At 38.2% G+C, this 26,081-nt stretch overlaps 2 protein-coding genes across 3 annotated transcripts in view; both read left to right on the forward strand.

The window, feature by feature from the left end:
* The window catches only part of LOC129765272 (golgin-45), an 89,346-nt gene extending 64,565 nt beyond the window's left edge, over positions 1-24,781 (forward strand). The window contains exon 4 of one of the 2 annotated variants that reach the window (XM_055765794.1): positions 24,555-24,781. In XM_055765794.1, the coding sequence (XP_055621769.1) occupies positions 24,555-24,681 (127 nt within the window). In that variant the 3' untranslated portion in view covers positions 24,682-24,781. The remainder of the gene's footprint in view (positions 1-24,554) is intronic. The other variant, XM_055765450.1, reaches the window with a different exon arrangement.
* Positions 5,598-11,559, forward strand: LOC129765180 (solute carrier family 22 member 21-like). Its single transcript, XM_055765184.1, has 4 exons — positions 5,598-5,813; positions 5,881-6,182; positions 6,234-6,512; positions 6,587-11,559. Exons 2-4 carry the CDS (start codon positions 5,950-5,952, stop codon positions 7,788-7,790), a joined length of 1,716 nt encoding a protein of 571 aa, XP_055621159.1. The 5' UTR covers positions 5,598-5,813; positions 5,881-5,949; the 3' UTR covers positions 7,791-11,559.
* Positions 24,782-26,081: the final 1,300 nt, after the last annotated feature.

Genomic DNA, 26,081 nt, shown 5'->3' on the forward strand with positions numbered 1-26,081 from the left:
AAGCAAGCGTCGTGATAGCGTTTAAGCGGAATCCCAATGCTTCGTTCAGGGATTTGATCAAAAAGTTGAATCTGTCCGAGTCTTTCACTCAGAAAGCCAAGGACCGGGAGGTCCTGCATACGTACAAGGTGAAGAAAGCACCAAATCGCGACGAACGACAAAATACGGTGGGAAAGTCACGGGCATCATGGATGATGAAACTTACGTCAAGGTGGACATCCGGCAGCTTCCGGGACTACTGTTCTTCACAGCTCAGCATAAGTTTGATGTTCCGGAGGATGTAAGGAAGCAGGAACTCTCAAAGTTTGCCAAGAAGTACAAGATTTGGCAAGCGATCTGCTCATGTGGCAAACGGAGTGTGCCGTTCCTGACTATCAAGACTATAAAAAGGCAAATCTACCTCTGCAAGTATCTACAGAAGCGTCCTCTGTTGAAGCAACACTAGGGCTCTACGATCCTCTGGCAGGATCTACCTTCGTGTCACTATTCAAAGGATGTCCTGGAATGGTACGAAGCCAACGGGGTCACTTTCGTACCCAAGTACATGAACCCCTCAACGCACCGGAACTAAGGCTCATCGAAAAATACTGGGCTATTATGGAGCAGACACTATGGAAGCATCCCAAGGAGGTCAAATCTGAGGAAGACATGGAAAAAGTGGGTTTCCGTACAGAAGAAGCTGCAGCCAGATGTACAGAACATTATGAGTGGATTCAATCGTAAGCTGCTAGCATAGGTTATGGTATTGAAGTTAAATGAAATAAATATGCCAAAAGCTTACTAATGGATTATATTTTATTGTCTGAAAGTTTGAAAAGGACAACGCACATCCAGATAATTTTTACAGCGTTTTTCGTGATGCAATTTGATGTGGGACACCCTTAATTTACCATCTAAACCTAGAAATCGGATTTTTGAATCAATTCTTCTGTTCAAATAGTATTAATATAGGATTGTTCGGATAAAATTTCGTTGCTGAAAATCAATGGAATTCTTCTGGTCTTGTTTCTGGTCAAGACACTTACTATCGAAAGAACTAATTTTATCGATAAGCTTCTCATCAAGAAAGTCTTGAATTAACCTTTTAATTTGCTACTTATATTGATTTACGGTTTTATCTGCTACTAGCTGACCCGGAAAATTTCGTTCCGCCCAAAATGGATTTTTTTTGTTATCAATACCTTCCAACAATGGGGCCAATCCCAGAGTTGTTCATTGATTGATCTTCTAATTACCCTTTACAATTTCTTTTTACTATAAATTTCTTAGTGCCACTGATCATTCAACAAGAGCTAAAGGTTGTACCGCTCATGACAACTCTACACAACTCTACTTATCGCATCGGGTCATACGGCTATTCAAAGACGACAATCTGTGCTACAAGTGTCGTTTTGACAGTGTTGTGATTATCCTTTTCAGTCTCAAGTTATAGCGCGTCAAAGATGGAGTCCACCAAGCAAGAAATTCGCCATATTTTACGTTTGCTACCTGCGAGGTAAAACTGCAACGAAGGCGGCCGAAAAAATTCGTGTAGTTTATGGACCCGACTGTAACGATTCGCACAGCACATCGTTGGTTTGATCGATTTCGTTCTGGTGTAGTGGGGAGGTGGGGGGGGGGGTTTACCTAGTACTTCTACTAAAACTCGTCATCTCAAATTATTTTCAAATTTTTTTATTCAATTGCAAATAACATGTTTCTCCCTCACATGGAATACATATTTGATACAGAAAATATAATAACATGACGACATCTCAAATCGGATGAGTCCTTCCTGGAGTTTTGCACTTACCCCTTTGCTAGATTAGTTCTCGGGATATGCAGAAATTTGTATTTCATTTGTATGGCAGTTGATTTTTTGGACAGCCCTAAAATGGGAATGTTCACCTTAATGTAAAAATAAAAAAATACGGGTCAAATGTTTTGCGATAAAGAACAAAACTACCATTTTTCACGAAAATCTGAAAACCACTATATCGGTTTGGCATTAGGGATTGTTAACCGGTTTTACCGGTAATACCGGATCATTTTTCATTACCGAATTACCGGTAATTTTACAATCAAGAACCGATAATTTCGGTAATTTTCATGTTTGGGCCATTAAAAATATTTCCTTTTATGCCGCTTTGAAATATTACTCGAGAATCAAAATAAGATTGTAAAACACAACTGGCAATGTTACGCTGATTCTACGATCTCCGAACCTCAGCTCAAAAATCGCTGCCCGATCTGAAAACGAAGCACGGGATAAGCTTCAGCGATAAAGGTTGATGCCCTCAAACCAGTTCTGGTCGCTTTTTGACTATGTCGGAAGAACTGCACCCTTTATGAAGTTGACGTTGGATTACAATTTATGCTAGAACAGCTATCGGAGAAACCATCAGAAATTTAGGAACAGATGTCTGAAGCCTTGATTGAAAGGACTGCAGAGAAACGTTTCGTATATGCAGATTTTTTCGTCTATATGAATAATCATTCTGCTCGTGGTCGGGACACCATTAATGATGACTTCGGCGTCTTCTATTAAAAGTCGGGATGCAATAATTAAGCAGGCATTTTGGGTTCGAAATTTAAAGATTATGGTATTGATTCAGTAGCTAGACAACAGGAGGGAAAAAATCCACTGGACGTTGCCGAGCCTGCGAAACAGTTGAGCATCAAGGAAAAATGTTAACCACGATTGCAGCAATCAAAGGTATCAACATCCAACCCAAGCTCAACGTCTATGAATGGATTGATGAAAACCCTCAGACAAGAGTTTTCGTACAGAGGGCGTCAAAGGCAAATACGTGAAAATGTTATTCGATGCTCTTCCTACTGTACGGCCAACATCATAGGATTCTGAACGTGCGTTTTTCTCTTCTGGAAATTTCGTTAATGATATCCGATCTGGATTAGAAGACGACAAAATTAACACTGTTTGTGTATTACTTCAACCAACAAACTAAGTAGCAAAAGTTTGCAAAATGTTTTCTTGTAAACTAATCCTTATCAATAAAAACCGTTTCATAAAAAAATACTTTATTTTAAAGTATTATTTTTACCGGTGATTTCCCGGTATTACCGGTAATGAAATTTTCATTACTTAATAACCGGTTATTGAAATTTTAGCAACCTTTTTTTCATCGGAGCCACAAACACATGTTAGGCATGGTGTCGCGGGCCGCAAAATAAAAATAAATGTACTACGAAACTATAACCGGCGAGAAACAAACATTATAAAAAATCAAGAATGAAACTCTTTAGTACAAACATTTGGTAGCGCTGACAAGGGTCAATGTATGAATGCTTTAACCGAGTGAGGGACGCGGATTTGCACCAATATTTATAGATTTTTGTGTGTGAATTCCAAACATCATACCTACCAGATTGGCCAACCAGAAGAGCCCACCGGGCCATATGCGGCCGCAGGTTGAGTATCGCTGATATAGACGAACAAATCTGCGTATACGAAACCTTTCTCTGCAGTCCTTTCAATCAGGGCTTCAGACATCTGTTCCTAAATTTCCGATGGTTGCTCCGATAGCTGTTCTAGCATAAATAGTAATCCAACGTCAACTTCATAAAGGGTGCAGTTCTTCCGACATAGTTCAACAGCGACCAGAACTGGTGCTTCGTTTTCAGATCGGGCAGCGATTTTTGAGCTGAGGTTCGGAGATCGTAGAATCAGCGTAACATTGCCAGTTGTGTTTTACGGTCTTATTTTGATTCTCGAGTAATATTTCAAAGCGGCTTAAAGGCAAATATTTTTTATGGTCTAAACATGAAGATTACCGGAATTACCGGTTATTGATTGTAAAATTACCGGTAATTCGGTAATGAAAAATGATCCGGTAAAACCGGTTAACAATCCCTAATTTATATCGTGGGACATTTTCGCTTCTTTTACCAAATGCGGGACGTTTCGCAATCTAATGTAATCTAATGCAAAACACTTTGTTCAAATGCGGCACTGTTCCGCGTAACGCGGGACGTTTGGGTTAGAATTGGACGATCTTGGATCGATATTTATAAGATTTTTGGATTGATTCTTTGTACTTTGCAAAAATCGATCTCTTCTTTTCAATCTTTCCGATCTTTTTGATCGTAGAATTGTTTTTTAAATTTTTGTTTCTCAGAGAACAGCGAAGTTCTGGATGGAAATCAACTGTTGAATTCCCAATAATAATTTTGAATTAATTTATTTAATTAAATTATTGCGTGACGGTAGATGAATGCCCTTTTTTTGTGGGCTTTAAATTGTTTTTATGACCTTCATGCTCAGAATCTTCAGAATCAAAATGAAATACCTTTTATGTTTGAATAGGAATGTGAAACACTTATATAGAATAAACAATAAATTGGAAGAAAAGCATTTGATTTTTCAAAGATCGATTCTTTGGTACCGATTTAATCAGGGAATCGATCCCTACGCCATTTAGAAAATCGATCCATAAAGATCGGTCTTTTCCTAAAGATCGCCCAATCCTAGTCATGTCAGTTTAGACAAACCTGAAGAATAGTAGTTACTTTTTCAAAAATCAAGTATTGTTTCGAACATGATAATTTTTTTTAGTATTCCCACTCCCCAATAATTTTATGAAGTTCATGTCAATGACCATAAATTCTTTGGCGTTACTCACACCTGTTGTGACCTGCTCTAAAACATTCATTCGTGTTATCTCGAAGTGTGCATATCGAGTGTTTTACAATAGGGATGATGTAATAATAATAGCTAGTAGCTTGATTTCGGCTGGCCATTTAATTTAAGATCATCGATTGCAACGAGAGTTTGCCGAGTTGGACTTCGAAAGAGATGTAAAGCGGTCTTATGTTTTTTGATAAGGCGTATTTTTGGTTGAACGGCTATGTCAACAAACAAAATCCTCGTTACTGGTGTGATTCAAACCTTCAAGTGATTGGTGAATGACCATTACATTCATAGAGACTCACGGTTCGGTGGGCTTTGAAAAAAATAAATGTTTAGGATCTCAGGGTAACCGTGAACAGCGAACGCTATTGTACAATGTTAACTGGAGTATTTTCTCTTAATACTCATGAAATCGTTGGTTGTGACATTCTTCTTCGACAATATAATGTAACATGCAACTCAACCATGCCCATTATGTATTTATTGCGCGGGCAGTTCGATCATGTCGCATAACATCGCAAAATAGCCTTCGAAAGTGTCCACCGACCAATCAAATAAAGATACACCCAGTAAAATCCTGGGTGTGTTCCTATTCTTATTTATGGTAATTTCTCAAACTCTTTCATAATCAGCTGTTTGATTATTCATTAATTCGAACGCACACTTCGTTGGAACATCACAACTACAGATTAGATTGTGTTGTTTCTTGTTTCTCATTCGTTTCAAAACCAGAGAGGTTTTTCTGATCTATAAAATTATCATAGTATTGAATGCGAGGGAGCCAAGCCAAGGTATGTATTCCCTCAGATAGTAAACATTCTTGCCGGCTGTATATGTCAGTCACACATTCGATCGGTGATGCCAGAACATTTATTTCTAAATTTATAAGCGTGTGTGTGTTTTGTATCTCGCGATTTTGACCACACAAAGTGGTTGGAATCTGGTGTGCACTACGCCACGTGCACCGAGAAAGTATGACGATACATCGTGAGATCATTTCCTCGTTAATAGTTTGCTTTGCGTAGTTGTTGTGCGAAGAAGAACTCGATCAGTCGAGGCGCACTGTCTAGCGCGAGTTTTCGTTCTACTTGCTCCGACAGCATAATTTAACGATAGAACCTAGCGTCCGATTGATGAAATTCTAACATATGCAGGTGATAAGACTATAAGCTGATAACAGCAGGTATGTTTTATCGCACTTCCTGCTGTCTATTAAACCGTCACCTAGCGGAGGATTTGGATTTGTTTAGTGTATTGTGATGAGGCCGAACGAGCAGGTTGTCGACTGAATAAGGTTTGAAATTAAACATCTCTTCGAAATGGCGGCACCAGATGAGGCATTCGATCGAATCATGGAAAGCGTGGGAGATGATGGACCTTTCCAGAAACGATATAATTTGATCTTCAATGTCATCGCGGTTATTTTCTTCTCCATGACGGTGGTGAATGTGTTACTGATTTTAACGGTACCAGACCACAACTGCTTGGCACCAGGAATGGATATGTACAACATAAGCAATGCAGAACAGTGGAGGAACTTAACTTTGCCTAGGTATGTTAGCATTGATTAAATTATTATAATTCAATACACTCAATTTTTCAGAGAGGTAAACAGCCGTGGAGAGCCAAGTTATAGTTCATGTACAATGTATGACTTGTCGAAGTATCCGGTTGGCACCAAAGCTGAAGAGTTGATTTTTGAATCGAACGAAACAACATCGTGTATTCATGGATATGAGTATGATAAGGAGTATTTCGATAGCATTCCCATCACCGAAGAGGATTGGGTTTGTGACAAGGAGTTGTACGCTACGAATACGTTCGCTTTTATCCGAGTTGCTGAAGTGAGTGGAACTTTTGTGCTTGGACAGCTAGGTGATCGGTATGAATTGATAAACGCAGTTTTTTTTGGAAAATTGTTTTGCCAATAATTTCATTTCTCCCATTCCATTTAAGGATAGGCCGTCTCCCGGTATATCTCATAAGCATTATGACGACGACAATAGGCCGGACATTGGCCGTGTTTGCAGCACCTCATTACTGGATTTTCGCTGGGCTTGCATTTCTTGGGAGTTTTTCCTCGAATACCTCGTTCCAATCACCGCTCATTGTAGCGATGGAGATTTCGAAAGATGAAAATCGAGCCGCCCTCTCGATGTGGCAGCTGTTTGGATGGACAATTGGAGTCTGTATTGCTCCGTTAATTCTCTGGTGGTGTCGCAACTGGGTTTGGTTCATGCTGATTACTTCGATTCCCTGCTTGCTTTTCTATTGTTTGCCTCATTATAACATCGAGTCGCCCCGCTGGTTAGCTGGTCAAGGTCGCTATCGGGATTGTATTCGCGAGTTAGCGAAAATTGCCAAAGTGAATGGTAAACGATTTCTTCTGACCGAAGAAGATCTTAGAAAACAGATTCCGGAGAAGAAAGTCGAACAAACTTATGGTATGGCTTCGCTCTTCAGTGGACTACACATGGCAAAATTAACCTGCCTGTTGATAATAAGCTGGATTTGTAATACCATTCCGTCGTTTACATTATTTTTGCTAAGTATGCAAATGGGAGGAAACCCATTCCTCAACTTCTTCTGGCAGGGTGCCATCGAGTTGCCGGCATATTTCTGTGGTCAGCTGTTGTGCAATCGGATAGGACGACGGTTCACAAGTGGAGGAGCCTTCCTTGGAGTTACGCTTTCTTGTGTTCCCGTCGTGTTCATCATCCATCACCCCGGAACTGAGTTGTACGCTACGATATTCGCCGTGATTATCAAGTTCTTCACTTGTATCACTTATTTTGGACTATCCTTGTTGTCATTCGAGGTCTACCCCACTTCCTTGCGGCAAACAGGCGTATCATTTGGGGTTATCATCGCTAACGTGTTCGGAGCTGCTGGTCCGTATATAGTTTATCTTGGCACCGCCTTCGACATTCGGCTTCCGTTCGTCGCAATGGGGATAATAGCTATGGTTGGGCTTGCTGCATCTATGTGTCTGCCGGAAACACTACACCAGAAACTACCAGATACGATGGAAGATGGCCGGCGGTTTGGTAAAGATCAGCTCTTTTGGAGTTTGCCCCAGAAGAGCGACCGACTGCAGGCTCGTGAAACGGAGAGACTCAACTGCGGTAAAGTGGTAACGGAATTTCGAATAGATCAATAGCTTGAACGAGATGATATGCAGCAGGCAATACAGGGAAATTTATGTTAGAACTATCATCTCGAATTGATAAAAACTGGGTATAAAGGGGATTAAATGTTAGGGGCTATGTAAAACTTTATCAGTCCACCGTTTATGTATAGAGATTAATAAAACGTATATCCAATGAGATTGAGAAATTTTATAGAACTAGCTCCTATCGTGATTTTATTGACTATGCATTCCTGTTGACTATTAATTTAAATTTCGTGTCACATGTGTCACCGTAAACATGGGTCATACTTCTTTTTAATTTTTCACGGAATATACTCAGGGCAATGAAAAAAGCACTAGGGTAAATGATCTTGATTTTTCCGATTTAGGGTGTTTTCACGTACCTAATAAATGCAAATCGGTTTTTCTTCATGAAAACCACATATAATCAATACGAGTTTGGGTTTGTTCAAAACCCCCAAATTTCTAGTTGCTAATACTAATACTGAGGCGTTGAAAATATTCAAATTTCTAGGTTTTTAACGATTTTCCTCAAAGAGAAATTATGATCATGGTTTGTCCATCTCTGATTATGGTTTGTCCAAAAAATGATCATGGTTTGTCCGATTTTAGAAATCACCATTTTTGAATGAAAAAGTTCGAATTTTCAAGTCGATTTTGCATTTTTCATTGCCTGAGTTTACAGTGATCATATTGATCCATTCATAATTTAGGCTTTCTCCAGAATATTGCCTTTTCTTGGGCATTTTAAAAGTGTTCACCTCAACACACTCAACACAGAGAAACTTTGTTTCTGCTATGCGCGAAGGGCACCATAAACAAAACAAACAAACTGCAGCGCGCCTAGCGGTTGCCATAGAAATCATGTGGATAAAACAACATTAGTGAATCGGACAACTCTTGATCAGAATTGAATTCATCTAAATGCGTTTATTACATGGTTTAGCTATGTAAATCTGATACAAATGGTTTGCAAGCATGATGTTTACAATATTTGTAAGTGTTATAATCCAGAAAAGGTCTGATTGATTAATAGTTAGTTCGAGTGAGGAGCGCATTGACACCAATAGAAGGTTGATTTTATAATATTTTAAAACATCTGAATCCGTAAAAATATACTATAAAACGACTGTCAATCATGATAAAGACAATTTCATTTATATGTTGTGAAACATTTGAATACATGAATTAGAGCATTCAAAAAAGTGGACAAACCATGATCATATTTTCGATTGGACAAACTAAAATCATTTACCTTATATGTATTTCTTGAAAATTTCTTCCAATTGAATATATAACAAGGTGCAGTCTAAAGAAGACAGTAGCCGTTGTGCGAGGTTACTTTTGCAGCTGTTTTTTTTTCTTCAAGATAAAGTTCAAGATAAAGTTGGTTATACGAGGGTCGTTCAAAAAATAAGTTTCAGTGCCTCAGAAATCACGGAAAAATATAGTTAAGACAAAAAACGAGGTGATTTTCGTAATCTACGTTTTATTTTCTATTTTTCTACATAATCGCCGTAACGTTCGATACATTTTTCATAGCGTGGCACGAGTTATCGAATCGTTGATCGCCGAACGCCTATTTCATCACCGTACTATTGTGAAGTTTTGGACCGATGAGGAACAAAGAGTCGGGTTTATTGACGAAAGGAGTGTTCCTCATCCACAATAATGCGCGGCCCCATTCTGCTCGCGTAACTCAGGAGCAATTGAAAAATTCAAATGGACTGTGTTCGAGCATCCTCCTTACTCCCCAGAACTCGCCCTAGCGACTATCACTTATTCCCGGTGATGAAACAGGCGTTCGGCGATCAACGATTTGATAACACTGAAGAAATTCGTGACGCAGTTAGAATAGAAAAACTCGTGCCAAGCTATGAAAAATGCATCGAACGTTACGGCGATTATGTAGAAAAATAGAAAATAAAGGGTAGATTACGAAAATCACCTTGTTTTTTGTCCACACTTTATTTTTCCGCGATTTTTAAGGCACTGAAACTTATTTTTTGAACGACCCTCGTAGAAACGAACTTTTACGATCAGCACGAAGAGATTTTTTTCGTTTGAAGATGTCTGCCATTTTACCCTTTCCCATCGCTGTGAAAAATTCCTGTCCTGGAACCTGCTTGAAGTCCGATTTCGTCAACTTCTCAATTTAAATGAACAAACTTTATTAAGATACAGTAATCATTCGATTGTGCTCCCGTGGCCGAGTGGTTAGCGTCATAACTAACATGCCGGGTGTTCGGGTTCGATTCCCGTTCTGGTCGGGGGAATTTTTCGTCAAAGAAATTTCCTCCGACTTGCACTGTGATCACGAGTATTCTAGAGCTTGCCACTCAGAATGCATTCAAGGCGTGTTATTTGGCATAGAAATCTCAACTAAGTACTAATAAAAATGACGCAAGTAATACTACGTTGAGACGGTGAAGTTCCTCTAGGAACGTTAGTGCCATTGAAGAAGAAGAAGAATCATTCGATAACTGGGCGGGAAGGGAAGACATTCACTTTTTAACTGGAACGGTATGTAAAACAAATAAAATCGAGGAGAAGATCATGAAATTGGATAAACAAAAGGTTTCCACTGAATGTTTTGCATTGAGTGCGACAACAAGTATGATATATAATTTTGGGGAAATTTTTTTTCTGTAAGTTTATCAATGTTTTGTCATGCGAAAATAATTTTTATTTTTATAACATCTCAAATTACATTCCAATGTCTCTCACAGCAAATCTTCAAATTGAAAATGGTGTCAATTGTTTACGAAATTCTGCTTTTTAACTGGTCCAAAGACCACCTCCACTGTGTATTTTTATCTACTTTCTTACTACTTACTTTTGTAACTCTCCAACTAGGAGTAGGAGTGGGAGGAGACTCTGTAGGTCGAGCAGTGTTTCGTCCCAAACCCTATTGGGACCGATAACACAGTCAGTAAGTTGGAACGCACAATGACAAAACACGAGTCCACAAGTCAGAACTCTTCGTGGGTAGATTTCCCAATTCCGTGGGGATTACTTGAGGTTTCTCTGTTGACCAGTAATTCTGTCGATTGTCTCTCTTCAGGGCCTTTCCCTGTGCGTCCATATGAAACGTCCCCTGGCGAGCCTATAGGGAGGAGCCAAGACATAAAGGCCCGTTGGTCGGTTCTGACCAACAAGTATCATTAGTACATGTGATGTCAGCATTTCATTTTATCGACCATTATATAATATCTAGACCAGTTTACTACCGCGTACTTCTATTCTTGGGGACAGTCGAGGACAGAAAGAACTAGCACAGTTTAAACCGAGAATAAATAAGTGGCTGTCCACATAGCACGATATTAGACACCCCCTCCCCCTCCGTGAACAAACGTGGACATTATCTATACCCCTCCCCCAGTAGTGCACGTAGACATTTCACCATTTAAAAAAAAAATCGGAAAATAATTGAATTGCGCTTAAATTTCTATTTCAGTTGAGTTTCTATTTTCTATAGATGGTTTGATATTGATAAACATGTTAAATCTATAAATAGCAGCGGGTTGTTCTTAATTCTTTGATTTGTTCCCCATCATTTCCCGTGAAGTTATTTGTATGACTAACTGTTTTTTTTTTCTAAATTCCATTCACGATGTTGTTACGTTATATTACGTTATTTATTCTTAATTTTTTTAGACTTTCAGTTATCCTCTCCTCTTCTGAGACTCCTGGGCTGGCAAAAACGACCCGCGATCCGTGAAGTGTGTTTACAATGAACTAATTACCAACATGAATTGATTTTACATACATATACGAATAAACATTTTAAAATGTATATATCACGAGAATTTCAACACATTTAAACATTGGTTTCTTTTCCTTGGTCGTTTGATGAAAATATTCGATTGCTAAGATTCCTGGCCAAAGGTGGTGAATCCCCTCCGTTCGAAGATGCCGACTTTTCTTTTTCCCCTTATCGCGAAGGGGAAGAAACAAGGGTCTTTGGATTACAATTCCTTATTAAAATTTTAAAATACAAGTTGGCATCTTTTAAAAAACAAAGCAGTGTAGCAGTTTATGACCAACGATAACCACAAATCCTCCCACTGATCTCGTAAAAGCTCTTCTATTGAAGTTGTGTGATATTTTGCAGAAACGGATTCTTAGTATGTACAGAATTCGCTGCTCCCTCATCGCTTTTACGTCTTCGAACCTGGTTATGGAGCTTCTGATTCTCCGCAGGATCATCCTCACTTCAACGGACCATTTTCGTGGTATCCTAGTGAGACTAATTCGACAAAAGCTGGAAGTTGTTGCATCCTCCATTGGTCCCAAAATAAAGTTGTTTAGCTATCGGTGGGAGGACTCATCTGTTGTAACATGTTTTTGTTAAGACAGTCAGGTGCGTCTCCTCATCTCCGTTGGTTTAAGCGAGGAAGCTCGCCGTTCTGGAGACTATCGCTACGTCCGTCAAAATCTTCGATGTCAAACGGAGGTTCCAATACTTCAGCGCATACCGAGACTTCTGGTATTGATAATAGCAGGTCGAAGGTAATCCGCAGTGCATTTTGTAGGAGTTTATCTCTGGCCAGGCACGTCAGTTAGAGACCACCTTTAGCCAATCGTAAACGGGTCATTCGGTTATTACTCCAGTGAGGTTTGGTATGGGAAAAAAGATTAAACCGGTAGGCAGAGCTCTTCCTCACCTCGTCGACATGGTGCTGGAAATTCAGATTGCAATGGATCTCCACCATATTTTCAACGTTCTACGGCGAAAGATGCGTTCGTTGTTAATTTGGGCTCCCGGACGCATCCCCGTTGTAAATTTTGACTACCATGTGACCACTCTATTACCTTTACAGCCGGAAACCTCGTTCGAAAATTCATTTATTTTGCTACGATAATTAAGTAAATTTAAATTATCTTGATATTACTTGATATTATTTTAAATTTTTATTTTTGAACAGCATATAGCGCTCTTTCCTTTCAGTTAAATGACCTTTTCAAGGGTGACGAACCTTTTATCTCCTATTTCTATCTTCATCTTATTTTGCAGCATCTCGAGTAGTCGTTCTGGAGTAGAGAGTGCACGCAGATTGCATTTGTTATCGTGGAGGTCAATGGCAATTCATCTGGAAAATAGAAAAAAAAAATCAATAATGAGGTCTTTCCACTTACTATTTGTATTTGCGGCGCGGCTTCGGTATTGTTCGAGTTTTTCAATTCTCTGGGATGTTAAAGAAAGAGCAAACAAAACTCTATTTCGAGAGCAGTCATAAATTGTACCAGCAAAGAAGTTCAAACAACATTATTGATGTTCTTTCAACCAACTGCTGCATGTTAGAATTCGTTCAAATTTCAACGTTCTTTCAAGATGGTTTTGGTTTGAAGGTTCTGGTACAATCAGTTTTGTAAATAATTCAATTGAGCTCTCATGTATCGTTGGTAAATCAACAAAATTGTGTGGTTCTATAGTTATGCATTATAGTGTATGAACAGATGCTCTAAGATACTGTTAACCCAGCTCGTTAAACCCTTCCAAAGTTAAAACAGAACGTTATTGCTCGCTGTCGATGTTGCTCGATGCTGAAACAAAGACACAATTCCTCGAAGAAAAAATCCACATATTATGCTATGCAGCACCTTTTTTACAACAGCAACAGAAAATCCGAACCGAATCGATGGTGTGGTGGTAGTGGCCGCGACAGCAACCGATGCGGAACACATTTTCTCCTTCAGCTTTCCTACGATGTTCTCACCGCTAAAAAATACTTTCTTCACATTCAGCTTGAAATGCGGTGCACATCAACACCACTTTTACCCGGAAACAAAGAATCATTCAACAAACGATTCATCAGGCATCCAGCTAGCGACCAGCGGCAGTGAGGTTCTCCAAATGGCCTTTCTCAAGGCCATTGTAGTGTAGTTTAGTTTCTCAAATTGACATTTTTCAACGTTAGGGGCATACGAACTGAGAATCCTCTATAATTCAAAGCAACATCATTATTAATAAGTTCGAAAACACTACTGTGAATTTAGCACATGTTATTTTCGGCAGTGTTTGCCGATTGACCGTTTTACTGAATAATCCGCTTTCGTTTGTTCAAATATGATCTTACAGAAATCATTTCCCCCAGTGGCATTCTTTTGCTTTTTCGTGCTACAAACAATGACACAAAAGAGAACAAAACAACTTTGCTTCGGCCCGCACTTCATGATACACAAGTAGGCAAACCAAAACCGTCACAAACGGTTTCGGTGCAAAAAGTTCAAATTCTTCTTTGCCTGTAACTCATTACATGTCGAACCTCTACATGCATCATGAAGCAGCAGGTTCATATGGACTACGTAAAGCGAATGATTCGTATTCAATCAATGATCCTGACCCATAAGTGTCAGAGAGTGCAAACTATGTGAATATTTAGCTAGGTAGATGCTCAGGGAAGGGTAGTCAAATTACATTTTTCATTTCTAATGCTGTTATCCCTTGCAATATATATTCATATAGACCGCAAAGTTATACTAGCAACACCACTCCAGTGAGAAATAAAAACTCTCTCGTTTTAGCTCTTTTCCCATTTGCCGCTTTCCGCAAATGGTGACCAAATGATGACGTAATTTTTCTGTATCATTTTTCGCTCTGCACTGCAGCGGTTATTCGCTATACCTGGAACGGAACGATATATGCTGCTCAAATTTGTATACAGGCATAGAAAGTGGTGTGCGATGTTTGGTACAGCTCGTATATGCAACCAACAGGCTTTGTTCCTCGCTTCGTATATTCATTTGGTGCAACAAAGTGAATACTGTCATTCGGTCAAGCATTTGAATCATCCATCCATGTTAGGTTATACAGTGATAGACATTCGTTTAGCCGCACTTGAAAAAAAAACTTGAAACACTTACAATACAACTAGGAATGTTCTTTTTATCGGGATACTTATTTGCTGTAGTGGTAGTATATTTAAGTTACTTTTATTGAAAGGACGTCGTTTTTCCCGAGACATACGTTTAGCCGCAGGGCATACAAATCGAGTTTTCGCATAATCACCAAGCCTTTATCTGTGTTTTTTGAAAAAATACTTGGGAATGTACAATTTACAAGATAAATATTAGATGTGCAATGTAAGAAGTTGGTCAGATTAGAATTTAAAGGAATGGCGAAAGTATTCTATTGACGGAAGAGGGGCGGAAAATAATAAAGATATTCAGTGAACAAATGTTTTCTAATCGCTCGATCGTAACAAAAATTGGTCTATCTGAGAAAGTGCTACGGAATTTCTTTAAATAGTGCCAGAAATATGGGGTATAACGGCCAACAAATGGGAACACCAAAGTTACTTTGCGTCTTAAAGGTCGAATAAGACACGAAGCAACCAGGAAACGATGTCCTGCTCATATATTAAGGCAGAATCGGTTGTTCCAGGAACGTGCATCTTGAATCCAAACATCATGTGGAAGAAACCTTAAGGGAAGCCGAAACTGACCGCCACCCATAAGCAGAACCATCTCATTTTCGCCCGGCAATACATGGAATGGAAACTAGAATGGAGAAATGTTGTATTTTCCGGCGAAAAAAGTTCAATTTGGATGGTCCGGACTGTTACAGTTGCTATTGGTACAATTTAAGTCAACGGCATGCCGTGAAATCGAAGCGAAATTTTGGGGGCAGAAGTTTGACAGTGTGGGGAGCCGTTTCCTATCACAGCAAGCTTCTCATTTGTTTCATTTTCACCCGAATGAACTCCGAAAAGTATCTTCAATTGTTGGAGGACGTTTTGATTGGCCATATTGAGAATAACGCTACCGAGGATGTCGTTTTTCCAGCAGCATTATGCATAGATCCACGTTTCCAAGCAATCGAAGGCATGGTTTGCCGAGAAGGACATTCCGCTTCTTGAATGACCTGCTGGCAGTCGATTGCAATCCCATAGAGAACCTATGGAGAATCTTGGCCGAGATGGTCTATGCAAACGGATGACAATTTGACAACATTTCCAGTCTCAAGGCAGTAATTCAGGAATGTTGGGCTATAATCAATATGGCAACACTTTAAAAGCTGTCTGACTCAATGCCAAATCGAGTTTTCAAAGTAGCTACCGATTGGACTCGAAATTTGCCGCACAAATATTCTTTTATTGAAATTTTAGGATGGGCCAAACGAATGTCCACCCTGATTCCACATATTTTAATTACTTAGAAAACAAAAAGTGAATTTATACTTTTTTTTAGAATGAATTCGATGAAAATAAACAATAATCGTCTTTTATGAGCAAAACTGTACAAAGAATTGACTTATTTTTAAAAATATTGAGGAAAAATAGGGTGCGGCTAAACGAATGTCTGTATATTCGTGAATGGTTACCTACATGACACATTGTGTATAATTAAATGACGCCCAAAAAAAAAAATGACGCCCAAATTACCATCATTTTTATATTTTAGCAGCTCCAAAAGAAATAAGAATATTGAAATAATATTCCAAGCGCAGTTAAAAAAATATTTTTTGTTGGTGGCTATATAGTTGTATGAAGGGTTAAGATAGTAAAGCCTTCGAACCGGAAGGATAAGCAGGAAATCAATGCATCAACAACAGAGCACGAATGCTATATCACACGAAGCTACAACGTCATAATGCTATATCTCACGCCAACAATGTCATAAACAGAAAACAATTTGTCTTTTCTTTAATAATATTCAAAGTTTATTTTTATGGAACTAATAAAGTAATGGGAATAATTTGAGTAGTCGACAAAAGGGTGATTCCACATTGCTTTTTTCTCGTTTCTACGAAAGTATACAAATTGTACAGTTAATTGTATAGAAATACTTCACGAAGTTCTCCTTCACACAGCTAGCATGACAATGTGTTCATTTGGCGTGTTTTCGTTGGAAGTTTCTCGGTTACTAACTAGCAAAATGCCTTCCGAAACGCCTCCGCAAGGCACGCTGGGGAATAGTTTGCAATTCTGACGCTTCCTTTTACTGTGGTCTTCGGTTGGCGATATAGCTTACATTCCTGTCGTAATAGTAATAAAAATATACCAAAAAAAAACGACTGTGAAGGAAATTTGCTATGAACCAGCAAAAAAGGAACATATATTTGTGGCCCAGTGAGAGAAAAAAGAGAACAGAGAAAGCAATAAAAGAGGTTACCGTGAAAATGTGATGCTGTTTTATTCATCTCTGGAGAATGCTTTTCTCCGACATTCAGATGACACAGTGAGAAATTCCTGTAGGAAGTGGAAAACTCTCATTGGAATACATCAGAAATGGATGTGAACGGTGCTTGATCTCTGAAAAAAACAAACTCTGAAACATGATTCACTGTTTTCACAGTGCCTAGTGTCATTTATCCGCTGAAGGTTAGTATTATTTCCGTTGGCAGAATGTGCTGTTTTCGATGCAGTTATTTTTCCGCGATGAACTTTTATCTTCTTTTATGTTTTTCACACACATTCCACTCACTCTACATACAGCAACTTTTACAATAAACCAAAAACATACGTCACGTCACGTTTGAAATTTTCACTTACTCGACAAGACGGCCGCAGCAAGGGCCCAGCAACAAGAAGGAGAAAGTTCTCCCTTCGCCCGGAATGTAGATTATGCAAAGTTTCAAATATACTTCCTTGTTCTGTGGCACCAAGGAGGAAGAGAAAGCACTCCGTTCGCCAGGACTTAGCATACAACTGAAAATAATTACAAAATAACGGCTAAAATATTCATTCCTCTTGGCGCGAGAAATGCTTCTTCTTGCGATCTAAAGAATGTATTGCGGGGTATTTTACGTTACGCTACGTTACTAATTGTCCCACCGCAGTTTATTTACACCAATAATCACAAATGGAATCTATAACCACAAAGGAATATTCAATAATAATAATATTATTAATATCATATTGTAGCCATTTTGGAGCTTATTAAATCTGAGATAGCTGAATATTTTGGGTTGGAGAAAAAGTACATAGTGTTTTTATATTTCATTTATTTTACAACGAGTAAGTATTCATCCGATATAACTCTTTCTGCTCTACAAAACAATGTTAGTAGTATTTTTGAGTTATTTAATTTATTATTAGTTTTGAGGCTTAGAAATGGAATACCCAAGAGGCAAAAATCAACGTTTTCGCTGTTATGCATTCTACGCAATATAATACGTTTGCTCAACATGCAAACAAACATTTTTTTGTTCGAAAACATTTGAGCAATTCTGAATAATGTCTTCGAAAAATCACTGGTTGTACGCATAAGGGACGTAGTTCCATACAGCTTTCATACATCGTTCGAAAATCAACAATTGTCAGTATTATGTGCTATAAGCTAAATCTACATTTGAATCACATTCATTGTAGAGACCAAACATGCCTTTCATGATAGTGTCTTTTTACTTAGTGTTTACTAATACATGAATATAAGAAACCATTGAAACGCTGCTCATATAATTACTAATTTTCTGTACACTGCACTACGATGGACGAAGCCAAGCAATTGTGTTTTTAATGTTATAATTACCTGAATTTCTGCATTTTAATCTTCAAGTAGATAATGAAACAATCAGATCAGTAGTAAAATTAAAATAATGTTGGTTCTTAGCATTATAACTCCTCGGATTCGACATTGAATTATTCCACGTACGTAGCATTTACTCATACCGTTAGTGTAAGTAAAAAAAATCAAACTTTTAACAACCAGTCAGTTTTATTTGTTTATTTTTATAATAATCAATTATACAAATGAACAGCCCATATTATAGTGCGTTTTCAATATTAACAATGCATTTACAGTCTAAATGGTATGTAGCCGACGATTTAACGATGCTGTATAGAAATGCTGTATAGAAATTTTATTGCAAATTCTGCTGTTTCATTTATTTTGCGAATCCGATGATAGATAAAGCGCATGTGGAGCTTGCTCTCGGTGATAATGTGAGTTCATCGGTGAGTAGAACATAATGTCCTATTTGACAGAACCCCGTAGTGTTCTCTACCGTGCATGTCTTCCACGTTTCTTCATCACTCTACCATCTTTATGTGATTGATCGTGATATTGGTCGTGATATTGGTAATTGCTAAAATTACCAACATTGCATATTGCCTCTACAAATTCAATTTATTGAAAAACACGAACCTGGTGTTCTTATTATATCCCAGAGTATTCAAGAATAAAGTACTATCATAGACTCGCAACAAATCCAGATCCACATTTCACTAAATTTCTTCCAAACCTATTTGATTTTATTCGATAACAACTGAAACTACTGACGAAGGCGTTTTGACTATTAACGCTACAGACAGAGTTACCTGGTGATTACGTCTAGCTATGCGAACAAATGTTCATTGTAACAATTGCAAATTTACATGGTTACGTTAGTAGGCCAAAAAACAACAAAAATGCGTTTTCCCAACACTAATGGTGTTTACGTCTCCCATGCAAACATGGGCAGTGCTCTTCTCTGCCGCAATCTCGCAAAGTGACGCAAGCGCCAAAATTGACATTTTACTGTTTTTGTTATAGATCGATAAAGAATACCAAATGCTTTAAAACAACTGCGGAGTTTTACAGAAATGTAAAAAAATTACCTCGTAAAAGCCTAAAAACGGAGTGGCGCAAGCGCCATTTTCCCAATGGTGTGTCGTAATTTGATTGTGATGCGAAGTAATTTTTTTATCTAATCTGATAGCATAGAATGGATTAGCAGGGACAGCAAACTTCACATAACAACATCTTCCGTAATAAACGTTTAGCATAAAGAAAATCACTTTTCCGAAAAGCTCTTCATGCCAAACATTTTAATTCAAAACAGTCCATCCCCATGCAGTGCTACATTTATAATAGCAATTTTGTTCCAGAACTACAAATCATGTACTTTGCTCTGTTTATAAATCTCGTCAAATATTTAAATTCATAAAATCAAACTCATCTTAAAGGAAAAAATTATCCTTGATCGATCACATATTGAACATAAAAATTGAAACTAATGAGTTTAAACTCATCAATTTCACTGTTGATTATCAGAATTGATGTCTTTCGATGGCAATGATGTCTTCTATCCTCAGGTATCAAGCGATAAAGCTTATTGACGCTGTTTACTTTCTCACCTGCTCATTTCTCTTTCAGATGGATTGAAGCTGAGTGTTGATTGAAGGGTAAATGTCGGATTTGGTGAAAAGCTGCACTTTTCTAAATCCTCCATCGAAACGCATTTTGTAACAAAACTCAAAACATCCTCGCATAAACTGTGTCTACTTTACATCGGATGATTTTGGACGGCATTATTTTATGTTTTCAATGTTTTCAGTTGCATTTTGGATTGGAAAAAAATGGTGCTGTCTATAATTGTTACAATCGGGTTCTCAACTATGTTAGCCTGTTCAACGCATGTTACAAAGTCGGAAAATGTGTAGAACTTTTCTCCCTGATGCCTTCTCATGCTCCGCTCAACGGCGGCATTTTGGAGAAAATAATTGGAAACAGATTCTCGCATTCTTTTATGGATGAATGCCAATCGGTTGTGGAAACAGTGATTAAAATTTGCAGTTTCCACAAGAAACTGGCGTTGGTAACATAGCTTAAATACAACGGCATTTTTTTAAAAATCAAGCCGATGGCAATGTTTTTCCATCAAGTGCACACAATTTGTACAGATCAGATTTTCGTAATGTACGCGTAAGCTGATTATACATGCAATTTTACGAAAAGTCCCGTACTGAAAATTCGTCCCTCTGGCGCTTGCGTCACTTTGCAAGATTACGGCAGTTCTTTGCTTTTCATCGAGGTCGAAATGTTTCCGAAGCAACCCGGGACATTTGCAACTGGAGAAAGTATACAGCATGGAAATGGTTTGCAAAGATCAAAAATGGCAACTTTGACGTTGATGACACGCCCCTTCTGAATTCGATGAAGAAGGTCTCAAATCACTTTCGAAGGAGAACGGTCACCAAGCTAGTCGTGAATTGGTGGAGAAAATGAACTGCGGCGAATATATTACTGACTAGCTGACCCGGCAAACTTCGTCCCGCCCAAAATTTGTTTTTTGTTATCTATACCTTCAAACATTCACATTTTCTCACTTTATAGTGATAATGTGAGTTCAGTGAGGTTATTAGGTTAACTTGCTTATGCAAGTTCATGGGTTCAACCGCAGAACTGTTCATTGATTGATCTTCTAATCGACCTCGTTGAATTTACCTTTTACTGTAAAATTCCTAGTATTTGAAATATGTGTAATATTTTTATGGGACCCCCTCTCCATTCCAGAGGAGGGAGGTGTGTCATACCATCATAGAAACATTTCTCATACCCAAAAACCCTCACATCCCAAGTATAAAAAAAGTTTTCGAAAATGATTTTTTTTTGGAAAATAGACGATTTTCCGAACCACTCGCATTCAATATATTGCACTTTAACCCTCCCATACTCGCGCACACGATCTGACAGTCCGAAAATCAATGAGGTGGCTGAATTAAATGACTATTAAAACTGAATGAAGTTTTTGTTATCCCTTTTGTATATTTTAAGCTCATTAGCATAAAATAAACAAAAGCTATAACAGAGCCGAATTTCAATCGTGTACATGTCACATGTTTATCATATCTATAATTAGCACATTACAACACAGGTACCATTTTCCGGCGTTAGAGTATTCCCTTCTATACCATTGCATATGGTACACATTCACAAAGTAGCCATTTAGGCGTAAGAGTTTCCCTTCTGTTCTTCCATTATCCTGTTAGACCGGACAGCGGAGACAGTTGATTGATCATTGTTGAGTTATTTATAGAACAGCAGCCCGATGTGTCTTGCAGAGCAGAGCAGTGGTATGGATAAGTCGATCTTATTTCGACCGTGGATCGATCTCCATCTCTGATGATTGTTGCGTGGGCGTGGTTATTCTGTAATAACACAAAGATGGTCAATGAGGGCCTTGAGTTTTGAACTCACGATCGATCGCTTACTGGACTGGCGCGCTTATTGATTCACTCGGTAGTATTCTCCTATAGTTGTTTCCAACTTATTTCTATCGAAAAAATCAAATGGACTGTTCGCTTCCAACAAACTTTATTTTCTCCGCGTCTCTCGATAACATCTTCCGCTTGAAATTAGCCACTCTCGAATGAGATTCAGACCCAGAGTTGCATTTCTGTCACTTTTGAGTGTCCCATCGATGGTAAGACTTTTTTTCAAATCATTTCAGGACATCACACACACCATGTATTTGGGATAATTCAAAAGTCCAGTCAACTCACGAGCGTGGATTGTCTGGGATTCATTGCGAGCATGCACAATCGATTATATTTTTTTTTCATGGCGAAGATCAGCATGTATCAGCATGTAAAAATGGATTATCTAAAGCGTCGCATAGCCGTTTTTTTCGATATCTCATTTTTCGATTTTTCATGAGCTTCTAAACCGCGATTTTTCATGAAAAATAACTAATTTTTGTACACAAATGACCGCCATTCTGGCAATTTTTCGAATTTTCAAAAACCCTTATGTAACGCTTTAGGTATTGTCCTAAAGTTTCAAAATATTCATTGGAATTTGTTCTACGACACTCCGTTGCTTCAGAACCGTTACCACCAGTAAGGTACCGATTTTCAGAAGCATCCAGCTGTCAACAGCGTAATAATTATTATTCGTGCACTCAAAAAATGGAAAATACATCTTCAAATATACCTTAAACAATAACCATAATAGCCGAACGCTTCACTTTGTTCGTAACATTCGGAAAAAACCCACGAAAATTCATCATTTTCAGACCTTCAGACAGGGGTCCCCCCTTAACGTACCGTCGATTGGGGCGAGAATGGATCAAAAGAAGTAGTTTTCGAACTTGTTGTTGAATAACTATCGTAAATTAGAGTAAAACGCAATTCTGATTACGTAGATATGTTCTCTGAAGATTGAACTTACGAGTGTTCAGGGAATTGTTGAATAATATTAACTTTTCACTAAACTGCGATTAAATGAAAGTTGACCAAATCCTTCCTCTTAGAGGTGGTGACAATGGGTCAAAGTAGTGCAGCAGTCGTTCTATTGAGAATTATGTTTAGAAATGAATTTCTCAATCATTTCAAGAAAATTTGACATCATGTTTTGGGTTTTGGATTTGAAAGATTATTTGGGTTACGAAAATAGTGTCAATCCATCTAGAAGGGCGATGGAAATGTTTATATAAGAAGATTTTTCTCAAATCTGCCGTCGAAGATGTCTTCTGCCGTGATGCTGGAATGATATCAAACTTCTTTAGTTGCTTTCGTCTTGCTCATGAGGTGAGGTCCCCATGGCATAGTGGTTAGCGTGGCGCTCGCCAAGTTGGAGCGAAACTCCAAATAAGCAATGATAGAGCGTGTGCTTGTACTGTTTTTTAACAAGCAACATTTTCGTAATTGAATATCAGAAAAGTCAGCCCTTAGTCGGAGAATATCCAGTGAACTCTAGTAGGCATCAGGAATCTCTTGACTAATCTGGCGCTTCTAAAAAAGCTGTTGGTGTGGCTTTTGGGAGAGATTTTCGTCCAATTTCAACGGCACGCTTAGCTTTCTAGAGGAGAGGTCACAAGTTTTCGGTATCTAACGAATGAACACTGAATCTGGAGATTCAATGCGCTGCAGGTACACATCAAAGCGTGTTAGTGCAGTCTCAGGTACACTTTAGGTTATCATAAATCCTAATATACAAGTGTGCCACAGTTATGGCGCCATAGTTGCTTGTGTCAGAATAAACAGCTTACATTAAATTCCATCTATTTTTTCTAATGGTAATTTGTTTCATATGTTGCTCCACACACATGCGGCATTCTGCAGAGAATAATAATAAGCATTCGACGGTCACAACTTTGACCTTTTTTATGCTCTCTCATACATTATGCACAACCCATGTCCAAACTTGCGAATTAGGAGATTATGAGGTCCCCTTTTTTAATAAACGTTACAATGAAAAACAGCTGTGGCCAGATGCTTTCTCTTTGTTTGATGTGACGGTAAAAGAGGGAAAAAAAAGCTCAAAACAAATTCATTTGCCCCGTCATTTGAAAAAAGGAATTCAGAAGATTATTCTTTGCACTCGTGTATTTTGCAAACAATGTATCACGATGCTGACTTCGACCCAGTGTTATGCTACATGATTAAAACAAAATGACCGGCGAAACATACTTTACGTTGGGAATAGTTGTGAAGCTAGTAGCTGAGTTCCACATGGCTTTATCGAGAGAACAACTCCAAGAGTAAAATCGATTTTTTTACCGTGGATTGTGAACTTTTCTTCGAATACCAAGTCTTATATTTTGGACACTGTGTCCAAATGACCCACCTGAGCGGTCATTTTACTCCACCATCATTGCATGTTTGCTCCACCCCGAGTCCCTGCTACCCTGCTACTCTTCCTGCGCTTTTGTTAACCTATCGCCCATTTTTCCTTGACTGGGTGAAACTGGGGACAATCGGGTGGGTGGAGGACTTTTTCAATGAAATTCATTCCTTTTCCCCCTTTCTTTTTCCTTGGATAGAACGATACACATAGATTAACTATTTTTTTTTGTAATTTCATGAATCACGGTACGTAGTTGCTCTTCTAGACGGTACAATTTGATGTATATTATTTAGATCAATCATATCGTAGAATTTGACGCCATTTTAAAATGGGCCTGATTCTCGAATACACTACGAATACACTTCACGGTGGAAACGGAATGAAACGTATCCGCGATGACAACGGTACGGTGTCGACATCTGGATACGAGATTAGTTTCCCACTAAACTTATCATTATAATATCAAATTATCTTCAGATGAATTTTTTCCAATTCCAGCTATTCAACATGTCACATGCTACAAGTCAATGCTTCTTGCTTATTGGAGTGTCTCTTCTTACGACATAATTGGTATTGTCGAGCAATGTTGCCCTTATCCAATGACCTGCGGATCGGTGCGGCGTGAGTAGCACGACATGTACAACAATATTGGAGCAATTACGTCATTTATTGACGATTATCATAACTCACGACAATAATGGAACACCAGAAAAATGAAATGCTTGCTGCAAGATTTTTGAGCATGCCAGCGAAACTGCCAAAAGCCCAAAATCTCCAGCTCCTGTGTCAATTTTTCCCCATTTTTTTCGAATATTTGTAATAGAAAAGAGATATCGATAATGAATTTAGGGAGATCCGAAACCTGGATTTTACTGACTTCGCAGTAAACTAACGCAATGATGTTTCATTCTTCCGGTGTAAAATTTTATCACTAGGAGTTAATTAAGCTTTTCCAAAATTGAGGAAAATTATGGAAACGTCGAATGAGTGTTTTCAGAATGCAATTTGAACAAAACAAATTGAGGAAGTGATACAGGAACCAAAACTATGTGAGAAATAATGTAGACATGTATAAATAAAAGTCAGGATTAGTTAGAATGACGCCAAATGTAAAACATAACTATAGTGTTAACATGTATGACCACAAATAGGAAAATTAAAAATTCTTACTGACACTGTCACATCGCATTTTTTATTGCTAATATGAACAGAATTGATAAATAAGAAAAATCGATTCTTCCAGCATTTTCCAGTAGTTTTTTCGAATTTTGTCCAGCTATTTGAAAAAATTGGTTGGAATCTCAGGTATCGATAATGAATTTAGGGAGAACCCTAGTTTTTACTGACATCACTGCAAATGGAAACAAGGATGTGTCTTCCTTTGGAGATAGAATTTTATTACTCAAAAAGGAAAGACAATAATTCAGCGTTTCCCTTATTGAGAAAACATATTACAACGATCCTGTCGCATTTCTCAGCAACAGTTGAATGGGTTTTTTCAGAATACAAAATAGAAAATCTAACAGAAACAAAACCTATGTGAGGAATTCTAGCAAAGTATAAAGTATGAAGTATGAAGTATGAAGTATGAAGTATGAAGTATGAAGTATGAAGTATGAAGTATGAAGTATGAAGTATGAAGTCTGAAGTATGAAGTATGAAGTATGAAGTATGAAGTATGAAGTATGAAGTATGAAGTATGAAGTATGAAGTATGAAGTATGAAGTATGAAGTATGAAGTATGAAGTATGAAGTATGAAGTATGAAGTATGAAGTATGAAGTATGAAGTATGAAGTATGAAGTATGAAGTATGAAGTATGAAGTATGAAGTATTTTTTTTTTTTTTGGCAAGGAGGTGGAGATCTTCAATAGACACCCAATCGCCATGTTGACTGGGTAGTGTGAGATTTCTACTCACTAAAACCACCTCCTTGTACTTCATACCAGACCTTCCCCGGAACAACCAATTGGTATTACTTCGGGGAGGAGGCTGTGCTTATGCACTCATTACTCAATGTTTGTTC

The sequence above is a fragment of the Toxorhynchites rutilus genome, chromosome 1, assembly GCF_029784135.1.
Source record: "Toxorhynchites rutilus septentrionalis strain SRP chromosome 1, ASM2978413v1, whole genome shotgun sequence".
Classification (NCBI taxonomy): Eukaryota; Metazoa; Arthropoda; class Insecta; order Diptera; family Culicidae; genus Toxorhynchites; species Toxorhynchites rutilus.